General features: G+C 32.7%; 1 protein-coding gene across 1 annotated transcript in view; it reads left to right on the top strand.

Moving 5' to 3' along the window:
• Nucleotides 1-23194, top strand: part of LOC123555619 (uncharacterized) — a 32721-nt gene extending 9527 nt beyond the window's left edge. Inside the window, exon 2 of the mRNA XM_045346215.2 lies at nucleotides 22241-23194. Coding sequence (XP_045202150.2) covers nucleotides 22241-22984 — 744 coding nt within the window. The 3' untranslated portion in view covers nucleotides 22985-23194. The remainder of the gene's footprint in view (nucleotides 1-22240) is intronic.
• Nucleotides 23195-25348: the final 2154 nt, after the last annotated feature.

Genomic DNA, 25348 nt, shown 5'->3' with positions numbered 1-25348 from the left:
ACTAACCAAACCAAAGACCAACATAGAAAATATTTTGTCAACAGTTAGCTTACAAATTTACTCAAGAAAGAATATTAAATGAAACACATACCAAACTGTATAGAAGCTATTAATGGTACCCAAGGTGTAAAAAAGCCAAAGAGGGAAGTAAAGTACAAATTTAAAAAATTATCATAAAGTGTTTAGCCAGTACCTTTAGTAATTATATGCTGATTTTTGAAATCAAAAACTAAAAAAGTTTTTAAACTGCTTTAACCACAACTGAATCATCATTTACTGAACCATATCAAAATCAATAGAATGTGGTTACGGTTTATAAAGTTGTTTAGTTGTTATGACGATAAATATACAAACCAACCCATATTATATAGAGGCCCCTAAAGCAGTTTATAAGTTATTGAAAAAATGCTTGAGGAAGAGGAATAGTAAAGAAATATTTTAAGAGCACTTAACAAAGAACAAAGATTCCTAAAAATGATTCAACGAATTTAAAAAAAACAAAAGTATTCGTCATATCTGCGAAAAAGAATATATAGAAGGAATACAATCAAAGTACGTGATCACTGTCATGATAACAGCAGCGAAAAATTTAGAGGAAGTGCACAACTCAGAATTAATATTAATTTTAACTAACCCATAAAATATCCCTGATATTTTTCATAATATAAGAGGTTAAGAACGTCATTTTATTATGCAACAAATAGAAATATAAAAAAGAAATTAATGTTAATTCCTAACAATATGGAAAGATATATTGCATTTATTATTTCTGACTTGGTCCTTTAATGATTCATTTCAATTTATGTCTCAATCATAGGATAACTAAGTAAAAAAATATTCCAGAATTTAAATACTTATCTCAAGAATTTGATTATATTTAATTTTTAATAAAAACAAAAGGAGTTTATGCCCATAGAATACATGTCTTCATTTAAAAAAATCAAAGAAACAGAATTACCTTCAAAAAAAGAGTTAAATACAATTATAATGAAACACACAGAATCTGATAATGAATACGAACATTCTAAAATATACTGGAAAAAATTTAAAATAAAAACAATGGGTGATTAAATCATGATTTTATATTTTAAAAACTGACGTATTACTTTAGCTGATGTATATGAAAATTTTAGAAAACTATGTTTAGACTCCAAATTAAGATCCTTTCAATATTTTAGTACCCTGATTAGCCTGGATGCATGTTAAAAAGACTGGAATTAAGTTAGAAATAATAAATGATAATGATATTTAATCTTTTTAATGAAAAGGGACTGAGAGGAGGACTAAGTTATTATTTCAAACAGATACAGTAAAGCAAACAATATATATATGAAAGAATTCTAATTCAAAAGAAAAAGCAAATACATAAGTACCTCGACGCCACTAACCTTTACGGTTGGCTATGTGTCATCCTATATACCCACGAAACTTTAAATTATATCGAAAAACCATTCAAGAAATTAATTGCAAAAGTACAAACTAACTTTATAGTTGAATGTGGATCTTGAGAATATCCAAAAGAATTACATAAAACCCACAATGAAATCCTTTTATCTTCCTTAAAAAATTAAAATACCAGATCAATGGCTTTCTGATTATAGTAAAAATATTAAAACAGAATTTGAAATAGAAAAGTAATGTAAAGAGTTAGTTCTCAACTTTAAAGAAAAACAAAAATTAATGTAGTTCATTTAAAAATCTTGATCTATAAACATAATTAGGGTTAAAAAAACAAAACTACATAAAAATATTAACTTATTGACGAAAGTCCATGGTTAAAAAAGTATAATTGAATTGAATACTCAAAAAAGATCTAAAGCAAAAAATTCATTATGAAAAGGACTTTTTAAAGTTAATGAACAACTCTGTATTCGGTAAGACGATGGAGATTTACTTAAGAGTGGTTAATATTAAATTAACTCATGATGAAAATATTTTAATAAAAATACATAGCCAAACCATCATTGTTAGTTCAACGAGTAATAACAATAAATTGTTTGGTATTCAAGAAACCAAGATGATTGTTATTAAACATACCTTGTAATGTTTGAATGTGCATTCTAGATTTATCAAAATAATAAAGAATGATTTTCATTATAATTACATTAAGGAAAAGTACGAGGTAATTGTAAATTGTTATTCACTGACACTGATTCATTAATGTTTATGAAAATAAAAACCAAAGAAGCATATGAGAATTTTTATTAGGAAAAGATTTATTTGATAAATAGGTGATTACGATAGTAATTCAAAATTTTATTTATTGATAATAATAAAAAAGTAATTGGAAAATTTAAAGATGAATCTGCCGGCCCTAAATTCCATGTTTGAATTTGTCGGATTAAAGAAGTAAAATGTAATTCTATTTATTAAGAAAACGAATTAATGTTAAAAAATGTAAAGGAAATTAAAAAACTTGTTGTTACGAAAACAATAGAAACCATTCCTAAAAAATTTTTTTACAAAGTACTTGTTTTTAATTCAACCCAAAGTAATCACACCTTTAAAGTTATTCGTTCTGATAAACACAATCTTCCAGTTATGTATATAATAAAACATCTTATCATGATATGACTAAAAAAGATATATTCTTGATAATGGATTGATACATTAGCTTTTATTCTATAATCAAAACTTAAATTAATTCTTAAATAAAACTTAAATTAATTCTTAAATTTTAAAACTTAAATTATAGAACCATAATTGCTAACTGAAAATTCATAACGTTTAAAGAATTAATATATAAATAACATCATTTATTTAATTCATTTGCATAATTAATTGAAATAGAATTCATTTTTTTCTGTTATTTTTTACATGAATAACTTTGAAGAATTACATTTTCTTTATTTTTATTTGTAATTTAGCTTCTCCATATATCTAATTTAATTGCATCAACAAGAATAATTAAAATCAATTAAAATTAATTGTTTCTTATTATTACCATTTTGAACTAAACCAGGACTAGCATTTACAGATTTCCCATTGAAATAATCCACCAACAGTATCTTGGGTATAAATGTTAAAAAAAACAATGGAAGGTTTTCTTAATAATTGTCTTTTATTTTATAGTTACATTTCCTCATTATATTATTGAAAATTCCCATTATATTAATTATTCCAGTTAAAATTAAAAAAACAGAGATAATAAGTTTAATTTACATGTCCCTTATTAAGTTAAAATAATTTATAATAGTTTGTTCATTTTGTTTTACAATATTATTTTTAAGTATTTTATACGAATAAATCATACAACGTACTTTATCTTGTAACATATTTAATGAAAAATAAACAATAATATCCGCAAAGCATACTTGTATTGTCTTGGTATGAACATTGTTTATTTACATTTGTATAATACTTAATTACTTCTTTCGGCGGAGAATCCAAATGGAATCAAAGACATATAATTTACATAACAAACCCAATGTGTTCCAGGACCAACAGAGCGTCCAAATTTATACGTCCACCCTCGTCCTTTTCTTTAATTATAATAAATATTTCTACTAAACACACCCCAAAAGTATTTATATTTAATTGTTTTACCCAATGTAACAATTTCAAGTTAATATAGGGTTTGTTTATAAATTCTATTTTCTATTTACTAAATTTTTTTCTTATAACTAAATTTTATTTTCAATTTACTAAAGTTTATTTTTTTTTACTAAAGGAAATCGTCTGTAAGGTCCTCCGTGTATGAATCAATCTGTATCCTTTCTCCACATAACAAGAAGTAATCAAGGTATCCAATACAATCAGCCAACATACCTAAAAACCCACCGTCTTGATTTAAGTTTTTTTTATATGTGTTAATTTAATCACTCCAGATCCTACTAGTTGCATTCTTTGAGTAGGATAAAGAAAATGGTGATATCATAATTTCTCTAATCATTACTCGAAATCATACCCATACCAAGAATTTTTCTAACACCAGGTAATGGCCAGTCCAGACAAAGCGCCAATTGCCTTAGAGGGGCTAATATTTAGAGCCCTTGAAGAATTGTTTTTTCCTAACAAACCAGCCAAAGCTCCTAAAAAATCCACCATTATGACCTTGACTGCATATGTTTTTTTGAAATTGTAATATCTATACCCATTAATATTTGCAACAGCTTTTTTAATTTGATTAATTAAGTGATTTGTTAAAAGTAAAGGAAAGTTATCCACGTAATAGTTCAAATGTTTTAATCAAAATGAAAGTGGAATTATGTTGTTGTCTGGCTCGGGCTTAAATTTTTCTTTTGTCCATACTGGTAAGGATAACTTATGTTCAATATAATTTGATGTCAATAAAACATTTATATTTATTTTATTATAATAATATTTAATTTATTTAATATATATTTATTTTATATAAACAATGCCGTTCATTTAAAAACCATGACAAGTTCATATAAACAATAACAAGTTCAATCCAATAGTAATTTTATTTCAATACTGTTACCTCATAACAAACAATGGCGTAAACACGAAAAATAGCTGCTGGAGGAATATTTAATATAGCTGTTAAATGTAATAATGCTTAGGATCTTCTGTAGTATACATCCTTATTTATATTCCAAGATAAAAAGCATACATCCCAAACACACATATTAAATAAAATCTATTTAAGAGACTTTCCAGTAGTCTTATTATTTTGTTTAAATAATCATTAATTACATCGTCATAAATACTAGAATATACTTGAGTATTCTGTGTCTGGTATAAAAATCACCATTACCAACAACAAGACGAAAAGAACTCAAATGCAAATTTCATATGCATGCATTAATTTTAAAAGTATCTAATAAATAGGGTTATGTTCTTGTGAATTAACTTTTGTCATGTCGATTGTAAAAAACAAAATACATGTTGAGGTTTTATTACACCAGCCGTATACAAAAGGTTTAATATTAGTTTGTTGTGGTATCAGTAGATTGTGACACCAATTCCCTAAGGTATGACCATCTTGCTTTTTTAAAATCTTTCAGTAGAAATAAGATCAACCCAAATTTCATTGAAAATTAAAACCGCGGAACCCATAGAATTAATTTGTTACAATTAACTCTACCAGCACAGCAATGCAATAAGCTCTAAAAATAATTCACATCATCTTCAGGGCTGTAGTGTTAATTTGAAATTTGACTTGGAGGAAAAATATAGTTTTTCTCAAACCCTGAAAAATGAATAATTAATTATGAATATTACATTTACCTCTTTAATACACCTTCGATTAAATCCTTTATCTAAAAGCAAAACCTTTATATATCCAACTTGATCCATCTGCATTCAGCATAGCATTTCATCTAAATAAAAAATTCATTTGTATCCAGTAGATTTTGCATAATCCTAATACAATACAACCAAACTCTTTACAATTATTACTTTGTAAAAATTAATACATCATAAACAATTTTTTTTTTACTCCATTTTGTTTAACCCTAACAGAAACGATTAAAGAAGCAGCAATATTAAATTAGAGCAATTTGCTTAGCATCTCCATCGTCACCAACATTATTACCCGATTAGTCAAGCTTAAATACTTTAAAACTAACTTCAAAAATAACCATTAAACCAATCAACATATAGCTTCTATCATTAAATGATAAAGTGTGATCTCCGTTTTTTTGATATTTGTTGCTTTAACATATTTCCCAGGACAGAATAATAAAGCTGTATCAAATTGCATAAGGAGTTAATACATATCTTATCACAATAAAGAATTTTTGTTCTAAACAAGAAATCTAATATATATTATTTTATTTTTTTATTAAAGTTAAAACTTTAAGTTATTATATCAATAATCTGAAAAAACGTTTAGTCGAGCAAAAAAAGCCCATATCTGACAATATTATTAAATTCTATATAACAAACCCCTCCTCCTTACTAGGGGGTTTTAACTGTAATCATTTCCCATGTAATTCTTAAGCAATTAAATTACCACTGCCGAGCAGGATTCATTTAAGTTTTTCAAAACAATATTAATCACAGCTAAATTTCCACTTCTATCCAACCTTTATGTTCCAGCTTTCAAGAGCTGCATTTCCTGCTGTTTCCAAGCTTTTTATTACCAGCAGTGCAAATTGAAGATGCAACTCCGCTTGAAAGCAATTACCGTAAAAAGTACCAAGAAACCTGGATCCGTGTATGATTTCTTCTAATTGGTCTGAGCATCAACATAAATAAATATACCATTATTTTTGTCATAAACTTTTTTGTACAATAAATAAAACTAAAATTTAATAAAAGATTTAATTAAAAAAAGTTTAAAACTTTAGTAATAATTAATATCCTTTTAAAAAATAGAGTAAACTGTTTCAACCTCACTTAAAATATAATTATTCTACCAAATACAACATAATAATATTCTAATTGAATGTCTCAATATATTTATTAAAATTCAGAAATATCCAACTCTTTGTGGTTCTTTTGTAACTGGAAAAGCACTAGTTAAATCAGCAGTACTTAAAGCATAGATAATATCAACATGAAATAACCATCAACACGAGAATTATCAATAAGAATCACAATGAATGTAAATTTACGACAGAGTTTAGTAATAATTAAGGTGTTGTAGTTCCCCATACATATATTTCTCATGCTTATTTTTCTCAAATCCAAGCAAAGAAAGACAAATTTGACAATCTAAAACCAACATAAAATTATCTGTACTTAGAAATCAAAATCTTAAAAACTACTTAAATCAAATACCAAACATATTGGAGCAATTACAGCTATATTAAATTCAAAATCATCAATACAAATTAATGTTTTCCCTAATAATAATTATTAGAATATACTGAGTAACTGTAAAAGAACCATATAGTAAATATGAAAACTTCCATACTTTACCATAATAGAAGACGAATTCCTTTATATTGTCAAATTCAACACTAAATATATGCCAAGAGTATGTCATATGAACATACAATCCAAACCACAACATATAGTTTTTATTTTAACTAAAATTAAAGACGACTAAATCGAATTGTAAAATCACGGTTAATTATTATTATCTTTAACTGTTTCAGAACAATAATACAATTTTTTTGATCCATTTATATAATTATTAAAAAACATATCTTTATTAAATAAAAACTAAGTTTACAAACTTTAATAAAAGTGAAAATACAAGAAAATAATTTTTATTATAACATTTCATTGTTGTTCTGGAAATAGTGAATTTCAATTTATCAATAGTATCAACATTTATTCAAATATCTTCATTTTTTAGGTTTCTTCAATATTAGATCCAGCATACAATAGAAACCACCAATAAACTCCCAAGTCATTAACCATTCTTTGATAACATGGACAAACGTCAAAAAACCTGTCCCCTAATTACTTTTTAAATTTAAAGAACTATTATAAATAGGTAATCTGTACATTCTGTTAAAACTATAAATATTTTTCCTGAATTAATAGAATATTATTTATTATTGTTTATAACAATAATTAATCAAATCAATCAAATCATTATACTACTTCAGTATTAAAACATTCTTCACCATTTAATCTATCCTTTGCAATTAATTTGATTAGACCATAAAGTTAAATACGTTCATAATTACATTTTAACATATTGTCCCATTTGTGAAACTTGATAAGGGTAATGAAGTTTTATTCCTTTCCACTAAATATAGGAGATAAATTAAAAGTTATTTATCAACGTTTTTTTTGTACTTTATCAGTTTCGTCTTGTCATGATTAAATCTTATGCTTCTTTCTTTCTATTTGGATCTTTCGATCTAGATTTGCTAGCTAATGGACCATTAACTTCACGATATTTCGTAGTAACATTACCTATTGTACATTGACATGTGTCCTACATATATATAATCAGGATTATGATTCATCTGCAGTAAATAATTAAAACATTTAAGACGGTTTGGAATATTCCCATAACTTCTAAAACCATCTGTATCAAATCACCATCTCAATCTACATAATGTATTTTTTTTTCTTTTGTCAATGCCTCCCCATTTTTTCATCCGAATCTTCCATTGTATCAAGCTCACCCTTCTTTTAATGTTGTAATGGTTTGTTGTAGTCCCGGAGGTGGGTTGTTTTACCATTATCTCTGTCACCCATTTTTAGATTATTCCTTTACATGTATCTTATCACAAGCAAAACTTTTTGGAAGTAACGCAAATTTCTCCTTAATTCCAGTAATGCTTTTAACCTGACTTATAATTGTTCTATTAACTTTCTATTTATAATCAGTAATTGGCTTATAACTTTCAGTGTACATATCCCATTTGTAGCTTTTTCTTATTTTTTACTCTCATTAATTTCTCTCTCACTAGATCTCTCATCTTTGCCCAACTAATTTTTTCTTATTATCATTTCATTAAGTTTTCGATTGCATTAATCAAATAAAGTAAGATAATGATAAATAATGTAAAATAATGAAGATCATTTAAAAAAAATAAAATTAATGTAATTATTATCAAAATTGAAAATTCCAAATTATGATACAAAAAGTATAAATCCAATAACATATACAAAATTATATCCATTTAATGCCAGATCAAGTTTTCTAGAATTGTATAATTATGTGGATCTTCTTGAACTGGAAAAACAAATAACAAAAATGCATATACATCAAAACCTCTTTTATATTATGAAAATTAAATACTTGTAATCTTAAAAAAACTCGAACAATCCAAATACAAGATTTAATTAACACAGGGTTAAGCCAAATTTGGCAAAAAAAATTAAATAAGATCCAATGAAATACATAAAATTCAGCTGATCCCACCAAATTGAACCTTGTAGAATCTTGACTTTCAAAAAAACAAAAGTATACTAGTTGATGAATTTTATGTGAAGATAAAAAATTCAAATGAAATACCAAAATACTTTATTCAAGGACTCCACAAAACTGTTGTTTTATTATATTTAAGTCAGTCTTTACTATAAAACACCAAAAGATATTCGAATTAACTGTTCACCATTATAATTTAAATTTTGAAAGTCCAGGAAAACGAAAAAATGATATGATTTGTAATGAACAAAATATAGATCGTGAATCATTCTAATGCAACAAAACAAAAAAATGATTTCTTAATAATGACAAACAAGGAAGTTTTAAAGAAAAAACTTTTACTGGTAAAATATAAAGGGAGTTTTTATGATTTAAAACAAATAAACGTGAACCTGAAAGGTAAGTCAAAGTTACATTAAGATATTGAATTAAGAGATTATGCTACTAAAAAACAATATACAAAATCTTATGAAGGACAATGGAATCATATCTCACAAAATATGAACTTGATAAACAATGAATCCGAGCAAAAGAATACTGGAGGAAATATAATAATCAACTTAGGAAATCCATGATAAATCCACCGATGTAGTTCAAGACGGTTTGTGAATAAAAAAGTTCAAAGTGTAATAGTACTATAATCTTGAAGATGACAAAAGAATAAAACAGACATTAGAAGCCAGAAGTACACGAAAATTAGAGATTAACAAAGATTTTAAAAATATACAATATTAATCTTGAAATTACAAGGTAAAAATGAAGAAGAAATGACATCTATGACTGATACTATTTAAAGAACTTGAAGAGAAATTCTGATTTGACAGATGACAATATAAAAAAAGTATTAAGAAACCAATTTGAAAAGTTAAACACTCAAGTTCAAAATTAAAAGAAAGTAATGAATTAAACATAAAACAAAAAGACAAGTTCATTTGAAGCTAAAAAAAGTACAAAAAAATGTCTCAGTTAGAAATTAGAACATAAATAAAAAAACTAAATACTGAAACTGAAAAAAGCCTAAAGAATTAATAGAATTAATTTCAAATAAAATTGCAGAATATAATTCTGAATTGGAAACGGCAGCTTCACAAAGAGTGATGATCATGAACAGCATTAGAGGATTTTAAGAAGAAATAATTCTAAAATAGAATGACTTTAAAAACCAAATTCGAAATTGGATTAGTATTGTTAGACAAACCGACACCATTTAAAGTATGCAGACTTAAGATAATAATACAAAAAGTTACAAGCAGATAGACTCAGCATAAAGCTAAAGATGAAGAACATAAAAATGAACTGGACCTTTGTATTGAAAAATCAGTTTAAACAAGGAGAGTTAATTACAGCTAATACTGAAGCAATTACTGCTAATACAGAAGCAAATAACACAGTTTAAAAATCACTAGAAAATTTGAAGAAACAACTTGTAGACCTGAATAATAATGATGATGCTACGTCACAATATAAAGTACTGGAGATAAGTAAACTAAAAGGTTTATTACAAAAAGCTATTAATGAATTTAATGATACATTTAATGATAAAATTTAAAAAAATTAATAAATGATCTAACTCACAGTTAAAATATCACTAAACAAGGAGAATCAATCACTGGCCAAAATACCCAAGTAATTACTGTATCCAATACTAAAGCAATAACCGCTAATGTCGAATGAAATGCTACAAAAGATGAAAAAATTTCTAATAATTGGAAAAAATTATAGAAGTAAAAGATGCTTTCCTTTAAAACAAGAAACACAAATAGCTAGAACAAAAGGCGTTGTTGACAATATATCTGCTTCCCTGGAAGTTGCTACAACAAAACACATGATGATTTAGCTGAAATAATACTTTAAACATAAAAAAAAGACAAAAAAATAGAAATAAAAGGCTAGAGAAAGTGTGGACATAAGTGTTTCTAAATGAATAAACAGTTTTTATACATATGTAAAAATAAAAAGTATTTATAACCGTCATGGTGCTTGGATACATTCAAACATAAGAAGGTATATGATGATCTGAACAATTTACATGGAAAGGAATTAAGATTTGGATTTGTCGTAGAAATATAAAAATTTTATACACACAACACCAACAAAATAATGTATCTGAACCAAATGTGGTTTTATGAAATGTTGAGTATTGCGGTTACAAAAAACTGAACTTAAATAATAGATATTAAATTATATTCACGGGGCCAGACCCATAGTGAACCGATAAACCAGATTAAAAGTCCAATAACGCAAGTTAATATTAGGCTTGGCATGAAGATAATGGATCCAAATTCTTGGTAAATATGGCAGATAAATGAATAAAAATAGTAGCTGAGGACTTATGCCACTGAATCGTAATAACTATTTATAACAGAAAAGAATTAAAAGTTGATCTATTACATGAACAAAGTTTTGATATTCATCCTAATAACGATTCAGAATCTGCAGAAGTAACAATTACGGCTTTTGTTGTGCCGGGTAGTTACGTCCAGATTATACATATCGGATGAACCTACATCGAATATTGTATCGGATGAAACCTTAACGGATAACATGTATAACCTGTATCGAAAGAACATTGCATCCCAAAATAGAAACCAAACTTTTGAATTAAAAAGCGGATAATTAAAGATTTTAATAGCTAAGTAATAACCCCTATAATATACTTACTAATTGAAAATAAGAACCAAAAACCTTACATTTTATTAATAAATAAAATCTGCCAAAGGTTTTGCCAAAGTTCTGCCAGGCAGGAATGTGGCCAGTGTCTGCCAACATGGGCAGAAAAATGCAGGCTTTGATTGGTTAAAACGTGTTTCCCGCATAAAACATTTTTAAAAAATGCACTTGATTCACCTTGACACAACAGGTACATAAATAACAAGTAGGAGTCTCACAAGAAGGACAAGCACACAATACACAATGGAATTGAATTTGCCATAGAGTAGATTTTTTCCTCCAGTAAAACTGAAACCTGATCATAACTTGATATGCACTGCTCCAATCAGGAAGTAAATACCTAAACGGTGTACTGTATTGTATTTAATCAAATTTTAATTGTAGCTTGTACTTTGATAAAGCCTGTGGATTTTAAATTGTCCAGCATCGGTCAGATCCCCGGACCAAAGACTAAATCTTTTTTTTTGGTTAACCAAAGGATTTCATTCGGTTTAAACTAAAGATTTTAAAATTTTTTTAGGTAATAAGGGTAAGCAAGTTAGAAATTTAAAGTTTTATGTAAGATTAAAAAAGTCCACTTAAAGCATAGGGACAAGGGTTCAGGGGGGTCAAAAACGCTCGATTCGGTATTTCCTAATACAACTGGCTTTTTAAAATGCAAGGACACAAAACATAAATAATAAAAGTTGAAATGATATATCTGTAGGTGGGGCCTCCGTGGCCGAGTGGTTAAGGTCGCTGACTTCAAATCACTTGCTCCTCATCGATGTGGGTTCGAGCCTCACTCGGGGCGTTGGATTCTTCATGTGAGGAAGCCAATCAGCTGGCTTACGGAAGGTCGGTGGTTCTACCCAGGTGCCCGCTCGTGATGAAATAATGCACGGAGGGGCATCTGGGGTCTTTCTCCACCATTAAAGCTGGAAAGTCGCCATATGACCTATCATGTGTCGGTGCGACGTTAAATCCAACAAAAAAAATATCTGTAGGTAAATTTGCGAGCATGAAAGCTACGCTGAACCCAATCTCCACAGTGCATTGGAAGTAAATGAGTGAAAAAGTTTGAAGACAAATTTTTGTATCGTATGCAACCCAAACAGCTACAAAATATGGATTTTCAAATCAAAGAAATGCCAAAATAGTCAATACGAGCGTTACTTTCTAGAATAAAACTGCTGTTCTTGTCACTTTTCGGGGGTGTTTTAACAGGACAGAAAACGTGTGTTAACAAGATTCTCGCGCTCACGTGCTGTAATAACACCTTTTATATATGCGCGTTCCATGGCAAAGCGTAAACGTCATTCGGCCAAATAACGGATAATTCAAAACAAAATGACGTCAATGTAAAAAAAAAAAACTCAGACATTCCTGCGCATTTTGTGGAAATTTAATGACGTTGAGTGACATTGTATTCGTTTATCAGTTTTTACGCGTTTTATGCTAGAATAACGTTAGCTCATGTTCATTTCTTGTTATAACATCTGCATAATCCCTCGGATACGTAGGTACCCTCGCCCTACGGGCTCAGGCACCAACCAATTTCTCGGGATTCTGCAGATGATATAACACGAAAATACATGCGTTATCCCTACATTCTAATGCGCTAAACTTGTGCACAGTTTTTCTAAAATACTTCGCCGCCATTTTTATTTATGGGAATTAAATATGATTGTTCTTTTACCTCAGATTTCCTTACTGAAATATATATGTCTCCTTATTCATGGTTAGAGATCTTGCACTGTCCGATCTCCTTAATCTGTTACCGATCCTTTACATTTAAAGAATAAACGCAATGTGTAAACATAGTTTTTCGCTTTACACACCTCTATTGGACAAGAAAGCCGTTTCACTTAAGATTTCTAAGCATCCGCTAGCAAAACATTAATGAAAGATCGGAACTTTTTTCTAAAATAAAGTTCAATTTCAATCATTTTCAAAATCTGGAAATAGCGCACATTGTGTTGAATATAAATAAAACAAAAATCCCCAAAATTAAACCATTTTAGAACTATTCCGGGAACTAAACGTTTCAGCCAAACAACGCATTTCAAGATGACACAAAACTGATTTTTCTTTGTAAACAATTTTAAAGTTCACTACAGGGAAATTTCTGAAAAAGTAAAAGTGCTTACATGTTTCAGTTTTACGTCCTGTAGAAAACAATCACCTCTCAACTTTAAATACATATATGTCATATAATTATTCCAGTATCAAAAACTGTCCGATCTTTTCCGTGAGATAAAACCAAGCAATTTTAACTATTTGTTTACACTTCAACCATGTGAAATTAAAGGCATGTATAGGTATCGCACAGTAATAAGGCGCCTTGAAATGTAAACAAACAAAACAATAGCATGAATTCAAATCAATACGCAACGTTTACACTGCAAAATTTAATAGTAATTCCTCGTTGGCCCAGCGGTATTGGTATCCGCCTTATACTTTTTCGTCGGGAGTTCGATTACCGCACCCGTAAGAAAGTATTTTGAAAACTAGTATTTAATTTCGTTTTTTTAGCTCACCAGAGCACGAAGTGCTCAAAGTGAGCTATTGTGACCGGTCATTGTACAGCGTCTGTCGTGCACATCGTCCGTCAACATTGGTTTTGAGAACACTCTAGAGGCCACAACAGTGACCCAATCTTTATGAAACTTGGTCAGAATCTTAATCCTGATGATCTCTAGGTCGGATTCGAAACTTGGTTATGTGGAGTCAAAAACTAGGTCAGTAGGTCAGTTCAAAGGAAAAGCTTGTGAACACTCTAGAGACCACATTTTTGACCCAATCGCTATGTACCTTGGTCAGAATGTTATCCTTGATGATCTCTAGGTCAAGTTCGAAACTGATTTATGTGGGGTCAAAACTTAGGTCAGTTGGTCAGATCAAAGGAAAAGTTTGTGAACACTATGGAGACCACATTTTTGACCCAATCTTTATTAAACATGGTCAGAATATTAGTCTTGATGATCTCTAAGTCAGGTTCGAAACAAGGTCTCGTGGGGTCAAAAACTAGGTCATTAGGTCAGATCAAAGGAAAAGCTTGTGAACACTCTAAAGACCACATTTTTGACCCAATCTTTATGAAACTTAATCAGAATGTTGGTCTTGATGATTTCTAGGTCAGGATCGAAACTGGGTCATGTGGGATCAAAAACTAGGTCAGTAGGTCAGATCAAAGGAAAAGTTTGTGAACAATTTAGAGACCACAGTTTTTACTCAATCTGTAAGAAACTTGGTCAGAATGTTAGTCTTGATGTTCTCTAGGTCAAGTTCGAAACTGGGTTATGTGGAATCAAAAACTAGGTCAGTAGGTCAGATCAAAGGAAAATCTTATGAACACTCTAGAGACCACATTTGTGACCCAAATCTTTATGAAACTTGGTCAGAATGTTAGCCTTTATAATTTCTAGGTCAAGACCGAAACTGGGTCATGTGGGATCAAAAACTAGGTCAGTAGGTCAGATCAAAGGAAAAGTTTGTGAACACTCTAGAGACCACAGTTTTGACTCAATCTGTAAGAAACTTGGTCAGAATGTTAGTCTTGATGTTCTCTAGGTCAAGTTCGAAACTGGGTTATGTGGGATAAAAACTAGGTCATTAGGTCAGATCAAAGAAAAAGCTTGTGAACACTCTAGAGACCAGTTTTGTGGCCCAATGTTTTGCTCACTAGAGCTCAAGGTGAGTGCTCAAGGTGAGCTATTGTGACCGGTCATTGTCCGGCGTCCGTCGTGCGACGTCCGTCGTCCGTCCTCCGTCAATATTTGCCTTGTGAACACTCTAGAGGCCACATTTGTGACCCAAATCTTTAGGAAACTTGGTCAGAATGTTAACCTTTATAATTTCTAGGTAAAGTTCGAAACTGGGTCATGTGGGATTAAAAACTAGGTCAGTAGGTCAGATCAAAGGAAAAGCTTGTGAACACTCTAGAGACCATATTTTTGATCCAATCTTTATGAAACTTGGTCAGAATGTTGGTCTTGATGATCTTTAGGCGAAGTTAGAAACTGGATTACATGGGCTTAAAAACTCCTTCTGTAGGTGAGATCTTAGGAAAAGCATGTGAACACTCTTGAGACCACATTTTTGACCAAGTCTTTATGAAACTTGGTTAAAAAGATGATCTCTAGGTCAGTTGTGAAACTGGGTCATGTGGGAGCACAAACTAGGTCAGTAGGTTAGATAAAGGAAAAAGCTTGTGAACACTCTAGAGACCACATTTTTGACCCAACCTTTATGAAACTTGATTAGAATGTTAGTCTTGATGATCTCTGAGTAAAGTTTGAAACTGGGTTATGTGGGGTCAAAAACTAGGTCAGTAGGTCAGATCTAAGGAAAAGTTTGTGAACACTCTAGAGACCATATTTTTGATCCAAACTTTATGAAACTTGGTCAGAATGTTGGTCTTGATGATCTTTAGGCGAAGTTTGAAACTGGATTACATGGGCTTAAAAACTCCTTCTGTAGGTGAGATCTAAGGAAAAGCTTGTGAACACTCTAGAGACCACATTTTTGACCACGTCTTTATGAAACTTGGTAAAAAAGATGATCTCTAGGTCAGTTGTGAAACTGGGTCATGTGGGAGCACAAACTAGGTCAGTAGGTTAGATAAAGGAAAAAGCTTGTGAACACTCTAGAGACCACATTTTTGACCCAATCTTTTTGAAACTTGGTCAGAATGTAAGTCTTGATGATCGATAGGTCAAGTTTGAAACTCGGCCATGTGGGTCAAAAACTAGGTCAGTAAATTAGATCAAAGGAATAGCTTGTGAACACTCTAGAGACCACATTTGTGCTTCAAAAGTTATGAAACTTGATCAGAATATTAGTCTTGATAATCTCTAGGTCAAGTTTGAATCTGGATCATGTTGGGTCAAAAACTAGGTCAGTAGGTCAGATCATTGGAAAAGCTTCTGAACACTCTAGAGGCCACAGTTGTGACCCAATATTTATGAAACTTAGTAAGAATGTTTGGCTTGATGATTTCTAGGTACAATTTGAATCTGGGTCATGTGGAATCAAAAACTAGGGCAACTGGTCAAATCAAAGGAAAAGTTTGGGAACACTTTATAGACCACATTTGTGACTCAATCTTTATGAAACTGGGTCAGAATGTTTTTCTTAATTATTTCTAGGTTAAGTTTGAATCTGGGTTATGTGGGGTCAAAAACTAGGTCACTAGGGCAGATCAATGGAAAATGTTTTCAACACACTAGAGACCACAATTTAAGTTTGAAACTCATGAGAATTAGTCAGAATGTTTGTTTTGATAATGTATAGGTCAAGTTCAAATCTGGATCATGTGGGGTCAAAAACTAGGTCACCCGGTCAAGTCAAAGGAAAAGCTTGTGAACACTCTAGAGGCCACGGTTGTAACCAAATCTTTATGAAATTTAGTCAGATTGTTTGTCTTGATAGTCTTTAGATCAAGTTCAACTCTTGGTCATTTGGGGTCAAAAACTAGGTCATTAGGCCAGTTCAACTCTGGTGAGCGATATATAGGGCCATCATGGCCCTCTTGATATGAAACTTGGTCAGAACGGAAGTCATGATGATTTCTAGGTCAAGTTTGAAAGTGGGTCACGTGGGGTTAAAAACTAGGTCAGTAGGTCAGATCAAAGGAAAAGCTTGTGAACACTCTAGAGACCACATTTTTAATCCAATTATTATGAAACTTAATCAGAATGTTAGTCCTGATGATCTCTAGATCAAGTTTGAATCTGGGTCATGTTGGGTCAAAAACTAGGTCAGTAGGTCAGATCAAAGGAAAAGTTTGTGAACACTCTAGAGACGACATTTGTGACCTAATCTTTATGAACATTGGTCAGAATGTTAGACTTGATGATCTCTAGTTCAAATTTGAATCTGGGTCATGTTGGGTCAAAATCTAGGTCAGTAGGAAAGATCAAAGGAAAAGCTTGTGACCACTCTAGAAACCACATTTGTGACCCAAACTTTATGAAACTAGGTCAGAATGTTAGTCTAAATTCAAAACTGGGTCAGGTTGGATCAAAAACTAGGTCACCTGGCCAAATCAAATGAAAAGCTTGTGAACACTCTAGAGGTCACAGATGTGTCCCTATATATATGAAACTTTGAGAATGTTTGGCTTGATGATTTCTAGGTCAAGTTTGAATCTGGGTCAGGTGTGGTCAAAAACTAGGTCACATGGTCAAATCAAAAGAAAAGCTTGTGGACACTTCAGAGGCCACAGTTATTACTCAATCTTTATGAATCTGGGTCAGAATGTTTGTCTTAATCATTTCTAGGTCAAGTTTGAATCTGGGTTATGTGGGGTAAAAAACTAGGACACTAGGCCAGATCAAAGGAAAATGTGTTCAACACTCTAGAGACCACAAGTTAAGTTTGAAACTCATGAGAATTAGTCAGAATGTTTGTTTAAATAATCTGTAGGTCAAGTTCGAATTTGGGTCATTCGGGGTCAAAAACTAGGTCACCCGGTCAAATCAAGGGAAAAGCTTGTGAACACTCTAGAGGCCACAGTTGTAACCAAATCTTTATGAAATTTAATCAGAATGTTTGTCTTGATGATCTTTAGGTCAAGTTCAACTCTTGGTCAGGTGGGATCAAAAACTAGGTCATTAGGCCAGATCAACTCTGGTGAGCGATATATACGGCCATCATGGCCCTCTTGTTTTCAGAACGATTCAACGAAGACAATACACGTTTATTAATCTAGTACAAACTTGTTCACTAACTTATATATGTCACTGTTAACACGTAATCATGTTTAAAGACGCCTCATATTTAATATGATGTAATGTTTTTAAGCCTTTCGTGAATAAATTAGAAACCAGAGAAAAACAAACTTACACAAAGTATATAAAATAAATACAAAATAGAAAAATGACGAATGCAAGGTACGAACCATCAAAACTATCACTACAAAATGGTAACATGTCTATCCACTCATCCTACTGCGCCATCAAGCCAACAATTGATCTTATTTCCAATATCTTTTGTTTTAAGGTTAAGGAGTATATCACCAAAACACAGAAATTTTTGATACACGAACAACATCGTTACTAATATTTTATCTGACCATTACATGTTCTGCCCTACTGTCTCGTACTTAAAATATTCTGAAAAAGTTGTCCCCCTTTGAAAATGAATGCCATTTGTAAAGAAATAAAAATAAAACAATTGCTGAAAACTGTGTTTTACCTAGTTATGTGAAATTTCAACTCTCGCACGCTATTGCAAATGCATCAAAACAAACATATTTAACAGTTCTTTGAAAATGGTGAGTTTTTAAAGGCGTTTGACTGTCCGGAAGTGGGGCTCCTTTAGGCAGTTCTTTTCCGGAATTCAATGTTTATATCAGTATACTGACACTTGTTTTATAGTTTTATGTTATGTAACGGTAGCGTGTATATTACTCAACAAAACAAGTGCCAGTATATTGATATAAACACTGAACTCCGAAAAAGGACTGCCTCAAGGGGCCCCACTTCCGGACAGTCAAACGCCTTTAAAAACTCACCATTTTCAAGGAACTGTTACACATGTTCGTTTTGATGCATTCGCAATAGTGTGCGTGTGTTGAAATTTCACATAACTAGGTGAAACACAGTTTTCAGCAATTGTTTATTTTTATTTCTTTACAAATGGCATTCATTTTCAAAGGGGGACAACTTTTTCAGAATATCTAAAGTACGGGACAGTACGGCAGAACATGTAACGGTCTGGTAAAATATTGGTAACGATGTTGTTCCTTTATAAAATATTTCTGTGTTTTGGCGGTATACTCCTAAACCTTAAAAGAGATTGCTAAGAACTGATTGTTTATCCATATGTTGCTAAAAATAAAAATGTCATAGTACAGAGCGGGACATACTATCACGAGATTCCCGTGCATTTTGAACCTCGTGGTGAATAAACTGAATTTACTTTAAAGTATGGTGTCTTAGCCGAGCCAGTTATTAGTTAATTTCAGGCTAATTACAAGGCTTGTGACATCATCTAATGGTCTTCTATGAAGATTGTTGAAATCGTGCCCCTTGGATGAAAAGAGGCCCCGCCCCGGGGGTCTGAACTTTTACATAGACTTATATAGGAAAAAACTTTAAAAATCTTCTTGTCTTAAACCACAAAACCTAGGCCTTTGATATTTGGTATGTAACATTGCCTTGTGATCCTCTACCAAAATTGTTCATATTATAGTCCTGGGGTGAAAAGAGGCCCTGCCCCGGGGGTATCAAGTTTTACATAGACTTATATAGGCAAAAAGTTTTAAAATCTTCTTGTCTCAAACTGCAAGGCCTAGGCTATTGATATTTGGTATATAGCATTGCCTTGTAGTCCTCTACCAAAATTGTTCAAATTATGCCCCTGGGGTGAAAAAAGGCCCTGCCCTGGGGGTCCCAAATTTAACATAGACATACAGAAAAAAATCTTCTTGCCTGAAAGCTCAAGGCCTAGGCCTTTGATATTTGGTATGTAGCATTGCCTAGTGGATCTCTTAACAAGATTGTTCAAATTATGCCCATGGGATGAAAATAGGCCCTGCCCTTGGAGTCTCAAGTTTTACATAGACTTAATATATATGGAAAAAAAACTTTAAAGATCTTGCCTGAAACTGCAAGGCGTAGGCTTTTGATATTTGGTATGTTGCCTTGCGTAGTGTTCCTCTACCGAAATTTTTCAAATTATGCCCCTGGGGTGAAAAGATGCCCTGCCCTGGGGGTCCCAAATTTAACAGACATACAGAAAAAAAATCTTCTTGCCTGAAAGCTCAAGGCCTAGGCCTTTGATATTTGGTATGTAGCATTGCCTAGTGGATCTCTTAAAAAGATTGTTCAAATTATGCCCATGAGATGAAAAGAGGCCCCACCCTGGGGTCACATGTTATATAGGAATAAATACTTCAAAAATTATCAGATCATATTTCCTAGACTGTTTAATTATAATTACCTGATGACCCCAAGTGATTAGGGGTCACTTGTCTGTGACCTTGACCTACTGAGCTACTTTCTTGTTTTTTAAGATACCGCCTTGAAATCTTGATGACGTGTCGGTTTTGCACACCGGTTTTAAAACTGACTTTCATTGACCATGAATGTGGCCTACTGACCTACTTTGTAATATTTTAGCATCAGTTTGCCATTATAAACATGTGGCTCATATTACTCAGGTGAGCGATTCAGGGTCAGCATGACCCTCTTGTTACAAGTCTTTCATCACAGTTTGATATTTATGACAAATATGGTACATTAGGCCGATGTGTACTTGTCTTGTTATGGGTCAATTCGGCCAGCTTCGTTCTAATTAACCAGACTATTGCAATCAGGCCATCTCTCTGATCTGCTTTTTGTGCCCCCTCCCCATGAGTGGTGGGGGCATATAGATTTGTTCTTGTCCTTGCGTCCGTCCGTCCGAAGTTCATGACGCGCCTAGCTCAAAAGTATTTGATATAAATTGATGAAACCTTGCAAGAGTCTATATCATGACATGAACTTGCGCACCTTCTATTTTTCGTCTGGGTCTGCCCCCTATTTTCAGAGTTATGGCCCCTGAAATAGTTAAAAATGCACATTTTCACCATGTGACACGCCTAGCTCAAAAAGTATTTGATATAGATTATGAAACCTTGCATGAGTCTTAATCATGATATGAACTTGCGCACTTCCTATTTTTCATTTGGATCGGCCCCCTATTTTCAGAGTTATGGCCCCTGAAATAGTCAAAAATGCACATTTTCACCTTGTGACACGACTAGCTCAAAAGTGTTTCATATAAATTTATTAAAACTTGCATGAGTCCTTATCATGATATGAACTTGCGCACCTCTTAATTTTCGTCTGGCTCCGCCCCCTATATTCAGAGTTATGGTCCCTGAAATATTCAAAAATGCACATATCCTCCTTGTGACGCATCTAGCTCAAAAAGTATTTAATATAAATGGCTGAAAACTTGCATGAGTCTTTATCATGATATAAACTTGCGCATCTCCTTTTTTTTGGCAGGCTGCACCCGCTATTTCTAAAGTTATGGCCTCTGAAATAGCAAAAAAATGCACATTTTCACCTAATTATGTGCCTAGCTCAAAAAGTATTTGATGTAAATTCATGAAACCTTGCTTGAGTCTCTATGATGATGTGACCTTGCACACTTGGCAGTCTTCTTGAGAATCTTAGCGCTTATTACAGAGTTATGGCCCTTGAAATAGCCAAAATAGTACATTTTTTGTTTGCTATGCTCATGGCTCAAAAAGTATATGGCCAAGAATAATTAATCCTTTTCATAAAATGTTTGTTGAGGCTATACCCCATTAAGACTGCAAACATTTGAATTATTTCCCCTTATTTTTGACACATGTAACAGTGGGGGGAGGGCAAACCCTGTGTCCTGTGTTACGACAATGTCAGTTTAACATAGGAATTTCACATTGTCAAAATAGCATAGTCCTTAAAAAGCTATGCCTATATGATCTTTTTTCTGTCTTAATGAATTCTTTTAAAATTATTATGGTACTAGCGTACGCACATGTAAATACTCAAATGCGTCTGGCTGTATAAAACATATGTTTAAATGGCGTATGTCAAGTTGTTGTCATTAGACCAGATATATACCGAGAAACAAAATGAGCCGCGCCATGAGAAAACCAACATAGTGGCTTTGCGTTCGCGCAGTCTGGTCAGGATCCATGCTGTTCGCTTTCAAAGCCTATTACAATTAGAGAAACCGTTAGCGAACAGCATGGATCCTGACCAGCCTGCGCCGCGCAGGCTGGTGTGGATCCATGCTGGTCGCGTAGCCACTATGTTGGTTTTCTCATGGCACGGCTCAAATATTTGAAATAAATTTCAGAATTGTTCAGAAGGTGTTCCTAATCTTATCATACAGTACGGAGTTGGAAGAACAGCGACAACCCTTCAGTTCCAAATATTGTGCTTGATGATGGCTTTCCTACATGAAGATGAAATAAACGATGTTGGGTGTTATTACAACCGGAGAAACCTAGTAAAAAAGTACAATGTTATCAAATGCCATGATATCTCCTGGTATCTGACAGTCAAATGGTCTAAATGGGTATTCATGACATCAAATCATGCATTGTTGTCCCGGCGATTAAACTATATGAGAGGAAAAATAAAAGATAAAAATACTACGATTCCGTTTATTGCTGATATTGATTTGGTCTCGAGAAGAGGTCACTACATCGTCCATGAATATCAACGTTTCTTTGGGATATCCGATGAAAAAATGCAGCATATCGTTGAATATTTGCGCTACTGGGATGTACTTCGGGTATGTTGTGGCATGCAGATGTCTGCAGATTGGCGAAATCACCTGGCACCAAAAGCAAAATACAAACAACATCATAGTTACCATAGCCCAACGTATCCTGCATGCGAAATGTACAATATAAGTCAAGTCGAACATCTACTTGTAAACACATATGTGTTCAAGAAACTGTCTCATATAGGTTCACTTCGGGACGTCATCGGAAAGACGTCAACAGTTGACGGTATCTTGAACGGAAGCTATTGTGAACGGTGTAACACAAATATTTCTAAAATGCATCTAAAATTCAATCAGAACTGCGCATGAAAATATGCCTTTACAAATTGGCGCATTTTAGAGGAGATGTTAAGAAGAGATTTCATGACTTATGCTAATGTTATCTGGTTATTGTTTATGCCACATGAAAATATATTGATCAATAGTTTAAAGTTTTTGCCTTTGTGAAAACTTAATAATATGAGCCGTGCCATGAGAAAACCAACATAGTGGCTTTGCGACTAGCACGGATCCATTCTGTTTGCTTTCGAAGCCTTTTGTAATTAGAGAAACTGTTAGCGGATGCGCAAGCTGGTCTGGATCCATGCTGGTCGCAAACCCACTATGTTGATTTTCTCTTGGCACGGCTCAACTATCTTTGTTAGCATGAAGATAGCAACAGCAACAACAAAATTCTCGTGTAAAGGTTTTAATATTGTGATTATATGCGAACTCTTCAGGGCCTAGCTGATGTTCATAACACATTTTTCAGTGTAATTTGTGTGAAGGTTCAAGTAAATCGACAATTTCAGCCAGGAAATATTACGAATAAAAAAGTCAACAACTTAACGAATCAAATAACTGTTCGAGTTCCCGGCTATAACCGACTATAAATAGTAATTTCTTGTATCTCCAAATACGAAATTTTGGTTTACATGGCTGTATTTTCATATTGGGTGCATAGGTGTATTTCACACCATTCTGGTAAGGCCTCATCTATTAAAAAAGTTGTTCATTGGATTGCCGCTCGTATATTTTCAGAAACACTTTATCCCCCGCCGATGAAATCGGGAGGGGGTATTAAAATGGAGTTGTCCGTCCGTGCGTTTGTGCGTGAGTACGTCCACGGCCATTTCTCAGTAACCAGCAGGTAGAATTTCATAAAACTTGAAATAAACATGAACCAACATACTTCGATGATGCCCGTCAAGTTTTTATCTGGGTTTGCCCCTTATTTCCAGAGATACGGCCCCTGAAATAGTCAAACATTCACATTTTTTCATCTTGTGACGCTCATAGGTCAAAAAGTATTTAATATAAATTTAGTAAACCTTGCATGAGTCTTTATTATGATATGAACTTGGGCTCCTCCTATTTTTTGTCTGCCTTCGCCCCCTATTTTTAAAGTTATGGCCCCTGAAATAATCAAAATTTCCCATTTTCACTTTGTGACGCACTTAGCTCAAAAAATATACGATATGAATGGATGAAAACTTGCATGAGTCTTCATCATGATGTAACCTTGAACAGTTTGCATTCTTCTTGAGAATCTTAGCGCTTATTACAGAGGTATTGCCCTTGAAATAGCCAAAATAGGGTAATTTTTGTTTGTGATGCTCGTAACTAAAAACGTATATGGTCTAGAATTATGAATCCTTTTCAAAAAATGTTCGTAGAGGCTATACCCTATTAAGACTTTGCAAACATTTGAATTATTATCCCTCATTTGTGACGAATGTACCAGTGGGGGCACACCCTGTGTCCTACAGACACATTCTAGTTTTGTTTGTTGTTTTTTTTTTCATTTTTAATTTTCCATCAGTATTTATAATCAACATGTGAAGGTTTCGGTCTCACACCCACCCCCACCCCAACACCCCCCCACACCAAAAAAATTTCCATTCCTTTTTTAGCTCACCAAAGTTGAGCTATTGTGACCGGTCATTGTCCGGCGTCCGTCGGCGCCGTCGTGCGTTGTGCGTCGTCCGTCAACACTTGTGAACACTTTAGAGGCCGCATTTGTAACCCAATCTTAATGAAACTTGGTCAGAATGTTTGTCTTGATTATCTTAATATCAGATACGAATATGGGTCATATGGAGTCAAAAGCTAGGTCAGTAGGCTAGATCAAAGGAAAAGCTTATGAACACTCTAGAGAACACATTTGTGACCCAATCGTAATGACACTTGGTCAAAATGTTTGTCTTGGTTATTTCTAGGTAAAGTTTGAAACTGGGTCATGGGTAGGTCAGTATTCCAGATCAAAGGAAAAACTTGTGAACATTATAGAGGCCACATTTGTGAAACTTAGTCAGAATGTTTGTTTTGATGATGTCTAGGCCAAGTTTGAAACTGGGTCGTGTTGGATCAAAAACTAGGTCAGTAAGCCAGATCAAAGGAGAAGATTGAGAACATGCCAGAGGCCACATTTGTGACCCAATCTTTATGAAACTTATTCAGAATGTAAGTCTTGATGATCTCTAGGTCAGGGTCGAAACTGGGTCATATTGGGTCAAAAACTAAGTCAGTAGGTCAGATCAAAGGAAAAGCTTGTGAACACTCTAGAGGCCACATTTGTAACCCAGTCAATATGAAACTTGGTCAGAATATTTGTTTTGATGATATCTATGTCAAGTTTGAAACTGGGTCATGTTAGGTCAAATCAAAAACTAGATCAGTAGGCAAGATCAAAGG

The sequence above is a fragment of the Mercenaria mercenaria genome, chromosome 7 (assembly GCF_021730395.1).
Source record: "Mercenaria mercenaria strain notata chromosome 7, MADL_Memer_1, whole genome shotgun sequence".
NCBI classification, from domain to species: Eukaryota; Metazoa; Mollusca; class Bivalvia; order Venerida; family Veneridae; genus Mercenaria; species Mercenaria mercenaria.
The sequence above is the reverse complement of the archived record's forward strand: the minus strand, read 5'-3'. Positions and strand labels throughout refer to the sequence as shown.